General features: G+C 39.4%; 1 protein-coding gene across 1 annotated transcript; it reads left to right on the top strand.

Annotated features, from left to right (window-relative positions):
- The first annotated feature begins 2,658 nt into the window (after window positions 1–2,658).
- aldh8a1 (aldehyde dehydrogenase 8 family, member A1) lies at window positions 2,659–8,892 on the top strand. Its single transcript, XM_062436873.1, has 7 exons — window positions 2,659–2,921; window positions 3,896–4,043; window positions 6,221–6,376; window positions 6,458–6,607; window positions 6,782–7,038; window positions 7,213–7,374; window positions 7,465–8,892. The coding sequence occupies exons 1-7, from the start codon at window positions 2,778–2,780 to the stop codon at window positions 7,915–7,917; spliced, it is 1,470 nt and encodes a 489-aa protein (XP_062292857.1). The 5' UTR covers window positions 2,659–2,777; the 3' UTR covers window positions 7,918–8,892.
- The last annotated feature ends 377 nt before the right edge of the window (window positions 8,893–9,269 follow it).

The raw sequence follows: 9,269 nt of genomic DNA on the forward strand, positions 1-9,269 counted from the left end.
GTGAGAGAGGGAAAGATCAAAGGAGATAATAATTTAATAAGTCAATGGAGGACAATGGTCAATGGAGGGAATGGATGCCAAATCAGACTTATGCTTGTTGTTTAAGTAGCTTATGAGAATTTAGAAATGATCACAAAGTTAACCTGCCTGTCTGCAAAAACCTTAAACACCATCAAAATGTAACTGTGACACACACTGGGGGGAGCACAAGACACAAATTAGGTAGAAGAACAGTAAATAGGAAGATTTCGTGCACTCAGGCCCATATGCCAAACACCATGTTTGCATTTTGTGGAAGGGTCCAGGGTGGGGTCTTGGGACTCTGGCATTATTCAGCTACATAAATGTGCACAGGCGTTGTCAGATTATGTCTCTAATTAACAATGATGAGCAATCTCAGATAATGTACGTAAAGATTAGATATATTCAGAGAATGGATAGAATAACATCAGCCCTGCTCATAATCATGTACTTTACTTTTTGAACCTTTAACAGCCTTTTTATACTGACATTGAACTTTCCTTTGCTGCTAAAGGCCTGCACTAATACCTCTGTAAAGTTATAATGTTAAGGTTTTATTGAGGTTTGTAAAAGTATAACTCTGTGATAGTTTGTTGAGACATATTTTAAGATATTAAACAATATTTGTAGGGTTAGATGAGGTTTACTGGTGGGACCGCTCCTCTTTATCAGTATATTTGCCCTGTGTTTAGCAAATCATTTTGTGCACTCAGGCCCATATGCCAAACACCATGTTTGCATTTTGTGGAAGGGTCCAGGGTGGGGTCTTGGGACTCTGGCATTATTCAGCTACATAAATGTGCACAGGCGTTGTCAGATTATGTCTCTAATTAACAATGATGAGCAATCTCTGATAATGTACGTAAAGATTAGATATATTCAGAGAATGGATAGAATAACATCAGCCCTGCTCATAATCATTTGTCAAGACTGCCAGATGTGTTGCTTTGACTGTTAGAATGTAGTTTATGCTCTATAGCGTTATTAGGAATTTTATATATTTTCCGCATTTCTGTTCATAATTTGGCATGTTTTTTGAGTGATGCACAAGCAATGACTATTAGTCCTTATGTTATCTTCGTCTGTGTGGTTATCTGACACAAACAACACAGACAGTTGCACTACCGATTTATATTTAACCTACAGTAATAAGACTCACTGTGCTACTACCTTCTACCTTTTATAACTGCCTTTACCAAAGTTGCCACCTGGCTTGACTTGCATCAACCACAAACACTTTAAAGTTGTATGATAAAATGGCTGATGCAAAGGTCTCATATGTGATATATTCCCACCAAAGGGAAATGTATTATCTGAGAGCAACAGTGGGACTGTGTAGTTGTTTGCGAACACGGGCCAAAGGACACTAAATGGAATATCTTCTGGCTGATAATAATGATATTCAGTGCCCTGATACAATCCACCCAAAACGAATTTACAGTACAGTACAGTACAGAAAGATTTTGTAATTTCTCCAGGTACCATTAGATGCCAGTATTCAGTTCATTGCAAGGTCACCACACACTTATGTGAACCTCATCCTATTGTATTATTCACAACACTGACAGATCAGTTTATACCTTATTCAGTATTGTTTTGCATCAAAGCATATTTAAAAATACAGTGAAGTCCAGTATGTGTCTGAGATTGTCTACAGACCTCTGAAAGGGGGGAAAATATGGCACAAGGGAAAGAGCCGTTGTAAATGCTGTCTGGTTGCCCATATCCTGATGATGAATCACTTTCTCTGTAAATGAATGAGTAATGCACTAGCTTCTTCTTCAAACGCTGCTCTATCTGAGTCAGTACTTTCTAAAACTGGCAGTCACATGGTTGTCAGACTCACCTAAAAAGACAAACCTAAAACAAACACTTGGGCACCTTTTAACCTCTCAGTATGTCTCTTGAAGAACAGTATGTAGCTTTGGCTCTTCCGCTGTGGCCTAGCCTTGTGCTCATTATAAATGCACATTATATAAATTATGAAGGTAAAACCTGTGATGTTCGCTGCATTGGTGGGATAGACTCCAGTCTCCCTTAAACCATAAAAATGGTTAATCCTTAACATTAAAATGGCTAAAAATCTCCAACTGAACCTTGGGCAGAGGAGACAATGAGAAGATGACTATCCAACAGGTCTGCGGGTCTTCAATACTTGAAAAAACAATATTACCTCAAGGTCCATTTAGAAGCTGCTCTGAAGCTTCCGATCATATCACATGTTCTTCATCAGCAGATGGAGTTTGCCCCAGTTGTCATGAAATTGTGTAAGCACAATCTTAGTTTTTGTCAACTATGTTTCCAAGGTCAAGAATCACCTTTGAAGGAGAGAAGTCAAAGTTTGTTTCCAACACATCTTATTTGTCTTAATTATAAACAGGAAGTAACTGAAAATGAAATACATATACGTTCACTTATTTTTACATCAAAACAAATTCTCATACCTTTCTAATAGTTTTTCATTTGTCTGAGTCACTGCGGTGGATTGTTATTATGTTTTACTATTATTTAATGATGACTTCCATGAGAACTTTCCAATCAGCTCTTCTGTTGGGAGAATAATTAGTCAACCTACTGCTGTGCAGCATAATGCGGTTTGTTGTGAAATCTGCAGTGGGAGGTGTAGTGGAGCCAGGGTCAGGTAAAGTTCTCTTTTTGAGATTTGAAGCACTGCCTGCTCCAGTCTCCTGTCATTTTCTTGATTTGTTGTATTTGTTTGGTACTAATATAAGTAAATAGCACTAATTTTGACAATCATGTTGAATCACTCGGAGGAGCGCTACCTGGTTCTGGAGAACTACATTGGAGGAAAGTTCATTCCTTGTCGTAGTCACATCGACTCCTTCGACCCATCCACGGGCGAGGTTTACTGCAAAGTACCAGACAGCGGCAAGGAGGAGGTGGGACTTCCCAATAACACAGGATTTTGTTTTGTTTTGATTACACTGCACTATGCATTTTGTACTTAACCTTTATGCATTTTGTACTTTACTTCTTGAACCTTTAACAGCCTTTTTATACTGTAATTGAACTTTCCTTTGCTGCTAAAGGCCTGCACTAATACCTCTGTAAAGTTATAATGTTAAGGTTTTATTGAGGTTTGTAAAAGTATAACTGTGATTTTTTGAGACATATTTTAAGATGTTAAACAATATTTGTAGGGTTAGAGGAGGTTTACTGGTGGGACCGCTCCTCTTTATCAGTATATTTTCCCTGTGTTTAGCAAATCATTTTTGAGGCCATGCTGAAGTCTATGACTAATTTCTGCAGCTGTCTTTGTGTCAGATTGTGATGCTGTTTTTGTCCAAAATTGTACTCATAACCTTTGCAAAGATAGTCTTTGTTGCAGGGATTTGCTGCTGAATTGCATTCTATCTTAAGAGTTGTTACTGCAAGGTTTTATTTTGGTTGAAGAAATTGAAATTGGTAAAGGAAAGGACGAGGAAAGCAAATTCTTGTGTGTTATATATTATTATGGGGTCCCAGTTAGGTAAGATGTTGCACATGGAACTCTGCTTCAGAGAGCTAATACTAAAACAGGGAAGCACCTTTGCTCTTTGCAGAGTCAACAGTCAAGTAATCATTAAACACACTGAACACACATATTGATGAACCTTAAAGCATAGGTTCACAAATGTCCAAGTCTGTCTTGAAACAATAGTCAGGTGCCCAAATGAAGATTGGCATGTTTTCTTGTTGTAATCATTCCTCTTGTTCATACTGGCCAAGATATTTAGATGTTTATCTTAAGTTAATGTGAGGCTTAATCATTAGTTTGGTAACTACTGAGGTCTGAAGGACATGCAGAACAATGTGCAAATCCCAGAACAATCTCAGAATATAACAATGTATGAATGAACATGACTGTGTGCAGGTGGAGGCAGCGGTGGCAGCAGCGAAAGAAGCTTTCCCTGGCTGGTCTGCTCGCAGCCCAGAGCAGCGAGCACAGATTCTCAACAAGCTGGCTGACCTGATCGAAGCTCACCTGGAGGAGTTTGCCCAGGCTGAGTCCAGAGACCAAGGTGTCTTAAACTGTTTTGTATCAACCCACCAATCAGTCAGTAAATCAATTACTTAGCAGCAGCACATCAAAACTGACTTGTTTGTTTGAGTCACAAGGCTAGTTTATCTTAAATATGCCCAAATCCTTGAATTTAATATTATTTGGCTCCAACATTTCAGATGCAGTTTTTGTTTTATGTTGTCTAAGTAGTGAATGATGACTGATATGTTTTTACAATTATTTAGTCTGTGTGACAAGTGATACTTTTGAATTCACTAAATTGTGATGAATGGATTTGCTTTTGAAAGGTTGTTTATTTTGTCCTATAATCTTTTGTGGATCTTTGTTTATGTTCATGACATATCCTAGTACATAATACTGATGATTTTATTGCTTTTAGGCTTATACCAGTAGTGGGGACACTAAACATGAAAATACTTAACAAATATGGTGAAATTGCAGTAGATGTCTTGTTTGATCAGCTGACATTTGGCCTGAGGGAGGTGCTAGAGGAAAACTCATTAGAGAGTTACAAAACAAAAAGTTTAGGCTTTGGGAAACGTGAGTGCTCAAACTATTTTATGGCAATGTTAATATTTACAGAAGGTTTTGGCCTTATGGTGGCATAGGCTAAGTTGAGAGGTCATTAAAAACATTAGTATTTATATATTGTACTTTTAGGGCTGTAAACATTCACACCAACATTTACAACAATCTAACCATTATATTTTTTACATAAGCCTATTTTGTTATGGATGCAAAGCATGGGAAAAAGGGACATTCTGACCTGTACGTATAGTGCAAAAGGAAAGACCATTGTGTAAAACAAACACAACTGTTGCAAGGTTTATGTATGACAAACTAAGAACGTTTTTTGTAGTTTTACCGATCAACTAATGCATAGTTCAAACAAAAACAGCCTACTCTATAGCCTGATTAAAACACAGTCAGGCTCTAAATGTGGAAGAAAAGAATAACCACCTGAACTGGATCATTGTCTACCTTTTCACAAAACCTTCTATACACCAGCCAACTCTCTGCCTCCACCACCAGTCTCTAAAGACAGAGCTGTCTCCTTGCAAGCCAAAGACAACTCATTCATCTCCTTCAAACCAAATAGTTTGGTGCTGGGGATGAAGGAGAGTACATCAGCAAAATCTTTCTTTTAAACAAGGTGTTATCTTACATAAACACTTAATGTCAGTTGGGTATAGAATAATTTGACAAATATTAAAGGTGACATATCCTTTTCCAACAAGTTAATATTGGTCTCTGACATCCTGTGATGCCTGACGCAAGTTAGCTGCTGGGTGCAAATCAAAGTTGCGCAACATTGCCAAGAAAAGGAAATCAAGGAGTTTGACCATTACTTTTTCACATATGTTACCTTCATGGCATGTCTATTAAGTACATTTACATAATGTTACAGCAGCAACACAGACATACCAGCAAGGATCATGAAGCAGAATGGACTAATGGTTAACAACAAAGGTAGCACTGCAGTTCAAAGTTCCCCAAACGCAAAATGAAAAAACATCTGACTTATTACTGTAAATTAGCTTCAAATGAGGATTATCATTCACACAGTTTATCTTGACTGTCACTCAATAGACCAACATTAACATCACTGGCAATATTAGCCGTGCAACATGCTAATGCCAGGTTCAACAGGCTAGCCTGGTAAAGAAACAATAAAACAGCAAAAAAAAAAACTCCAGTTATTGTGGGTACATTTCCATAAAAAAGGAAAGTCCGACAGGTCTGCACTTCTTCAGAAGATGGAAACTTATAAAGACCATGGTATTGGTTCTTGCATCCAACAACAGAACTTTTATTCAATTCAAAATTTGATTCAGTTTGTCTTCACTGAGCAGGGACCGTCAGGCTACCGTTGGAGGTCTATTTTCAACAGATCCCTATATGACATGATGGGAGCCTAATTTAAACAGTGTTTTTGCACACATATTTACTGAAACTAAAAAAAATAAGTCTTTTGGGGGTCTCTAGACACACCAGGGACACATAATTATGTTGAAAAGACATGAAAGAGTACATTTTGCATAATATGTGACCTTTGAATGATGAATGTTTAATATCAAAAACCTCCAAAGAGTATTTGAGCAAATGATTATTAGTGTATTATTCTCCTCTCTTCTCTCTATTGACCAGTTCTATGTATTTGATGCAACATTACAGGTAAAACAGTAACGTTTGCACGGACTGTGGATATTCCCCGCACTGCGTACAACTTCCGCTTCTTTGCATCATCCGTGCTCCACCACACCACCGACTGCAGCCAGATGGACCACATGGGCTGCCTCAATTACACTATCCGCTGCCCTGTGGGAGTGGGTGAGAGCTCCATATGTTCACAGTAAAACCTGTAAAGGATATATTTGTTATGTGTTCTTAAATTGTGTTGTGTGTGTGTAGCTGGTCTGATTAGCCCCTGGAATCTCCCCCTGTACCTACTGTCGTGGAAGATTGCACCTGCAATCGCTGCTGGCAACACAGTGGTAGCCAAGCCCAGTGAGATGACCTCTGTGACTGCCTGGATGATGTGCAAGTTGATGCAGCAGGCTGGTAAGACTACAACACCCACAATGCAAAGGAAACACATGATTATACACACAGAAGTTAGAGAGATATTCTCATGAATTATTTGCAAAACCATAATGGTGATAGTGTTTTTGCACATGGTCAAATTTCACTTTATAGAATTACTATTTAAAAATCTCTCTCTGTCTGTCTATCCAGGTGTTCCTCCAGGAGTAGTCAACATCATATTTGGGACTGGCCCACAAGCAGGCGATGCCCTTGTTGGCCATCCTGAAGTCCCCTTGATTTCTTTCACCGGCTCCACGGCAACGGCCCAACGCATCACAGAGCGGACTGCCCCCTACTGTAAGAAGCTTTCACTGGAACTAGGAGGGAAAAACCCTGCCATTATCTTCGCTGATGCAGACCTGGACCAATGCATTGAAACTACTGTTCGCTCCAGCTTTTCCAACCAGGTCAGAAAAGAGTGTTGTGAGTGTTGAATGGATGCTACCTGTATGAAGAAGAGTGATAAAGGTGCAGTTAAATTATTTGACCACATGATGGCGATCAAATCCAATATTTTGTTGTGAGGTAAATGCCTGGGAACAAGTGCCTCAATGAAAATCCTTTTTTCTTCCTCTTCTCAGGGAGAAATCTGCTTGTGCACTAGTAGGATTTATGTAGAGAGGAGTATTTACTCCAAGTTCCTTGAGAGGTTTGTGGCTGCAGCTAAGAAGTGGAAGACCGGTTTGCCCTCTGACCCCAGCAACAACAATGGAGCACTCATCAGTAAAGAGCACCTGGAGAAGGTGGGGACTCAAACTGTCAACAACAACTTTTGGAATGATGTGTTGTTTTTCTTGACTCATATGTATAAGTCTTTCTGTCTTGATTTTCAGGTTCGTAGCTTTGTAGCACTTGCCAAATCTGAAGGTGGCATCATCCACTGTGGTGAGGGGGTTGACCAGCTGGACCTCCCAGAACGCAACCGGAATGGCTACTTCATGCCACCCACTGTCATCTCAGGCTTGTCTGACAACTCCAGAGTCATACAGGAGGAAATTTTTGGCCCTGTCACCTGTGTCAGCCCCTTTGACACAGAGGATGAAGCTGTTTCTAAGGGTAACGGGGTCCGCTATGGTCTGGCAGCCACTGTGTGGTCACGAGACGTGGGGAAGGTTCACCGGGTGGCCAAGCGGTTACAGGCAGGTCTGGTGTGGACCAACTGCTGGCTGGTGAGAGATCTGAACCTGCCCTTTGGAGGGATGAAGAATTCTGGTGTTGGAAGGGAGGGAGGGAAGGATTCCTACCACTTCTTCACAGAGGTGAAGAGTATCACCATCAAACACTGAAAATGCAAAGGAAGATGACAGCAGAGGCATGTGTTGAATGGAGGAACATTTTCTGTTTGAAGTAGGTGCACACGTGGAGAAGGTTTGTCTTGACACCCATAAGTCTCTGTCAGCAACATTTTCAAAAATGTATTTCTCCTCCCACCCCTGTGAATACTGGAGCCTTTAATTAAGTCACATTTTTAGATTACAAAAGTCAGAGGAAGTCCATGGACGTATGGGCTTTGAAGCAAATTTGATTTAGTGGCCAAACACATTTTCAAAGTCTAGAAGAGCTGCATCATTGAATTGTTTTATCCCCATTCAAGTTAGCTGGAGGGCCAAACTGGAAGTTACATCTGTCTCAGCTGGCATTAGTCTCTCTGAGCATGCTCCTTGGGCACATCGGGCCCATAGAGTGTGTGCAGTAAGTTTTCTCCCAGGTAATTTCTTTACAATAGGAAGTGCCTTCTTTGGCTTCATATGCCACTGAACAACTTTCATGGGAATGAACCAGCCCACCTCCAATGCTCTTTATACATACATTGTAATCCCATAAAAAAGTATAGTAAAAAAAAAAATCCACAGTGCGAAATGCTGTAATATTTATACCTTTGCTGAATATTTTGTAATACTATCCTCCTCTGTTGAAGCTGATACACATGGAGTGATAAGTGCGTCAGAGTTTTTCTTAAAACTAGAATGAGTACAGACCAGACAAGATTAAAGCTTAGTAAGAGAAGAAGTCAAGAGTACAATTTATAAATTTAATCCAACATCCCTCATACATTTATACTGCAAAGAAACGTTGGAATATTGAAAAAAATGGTCTGTGAAGCAGGTAAACACAAGATCTGATGCGTCCCTCAGGCTAACCAAAACCAAGAGGCAAAGCATTGTAGGTGAATTTCATTAGCGTGACCAGGTTAATTTTTTCTGTTGTTTTGTATCAAATAGAAGCATTTTCCCAAATTAAAGCACCTTGTACGAATGCCACATGTAGTTAAGTGTGTTTTTGTGTTGACTGCAGTGTCTGAGTTATGTTATTGTTGTCTGTGGAATGCAGTAACTCATGGCAGTATCTGTGACACACTGTCAGTAAAAGGTTTGGAATGTTGGCTTTGCAAGTTCGTAACAAGCAAAATAAGTCCACAGATAGATTTATTTTGCCAATAAAGAAGTCAAAGCTTCACCACACTTTGTACTTTTCACAAGTCACGTTATATATTTGGTCAAAGTCTGCTCTGTTATAGGATTTTCTGCGTCATGTGAACTCAGAAGTACTCAAAGTAACTGTTTTACAGCTCATTGATTTGTTTTTATGTCTCAGTTGCTGACGTAAAGAAAGAAAAAAAAATGACAAACTGTCCGAT

Source organism: Scomber scombrus, chromosome 17 (genome assembly GCF_963691925.1).
Source record: "Scomber scombrus chromosome 17, fScoSco1.1, whole genome shotgun sequence".
NCBI lineage: Eukaryota > Metazoa > Chordata > Actinopteri > Scombriformes > Scombridae > Scomber > Scomber scombrus.

What these genes read in the sequence shown, in the direction of transcription:
- aldh8a1 (XM_062436873.1), top strand. Translation starts at nt 2,778, where the DNA reads ATGTTGAATCACTCGGAGGAGCGCTACCTGGTTCTGGAGAACTACATT. An exon ending in CAGACAGCGGCAAGGAGGAG is followed by an intron (nt 2,922 to 3,895) that starts GTGGGACTTCCC and finishes GACTGTGTGCAG; the next exon opens with GTGGAGGCAGCGGTGGCAGC. An exon ending in GGCTGAGTCCAGAGACCAAG is followed by an intron (nt 4,044 to 6,220) that starts GTGTCTTAAACT and finishes GCAACATTACAG; the next exon opens with GTAAAACAGTAACGTTTGCA.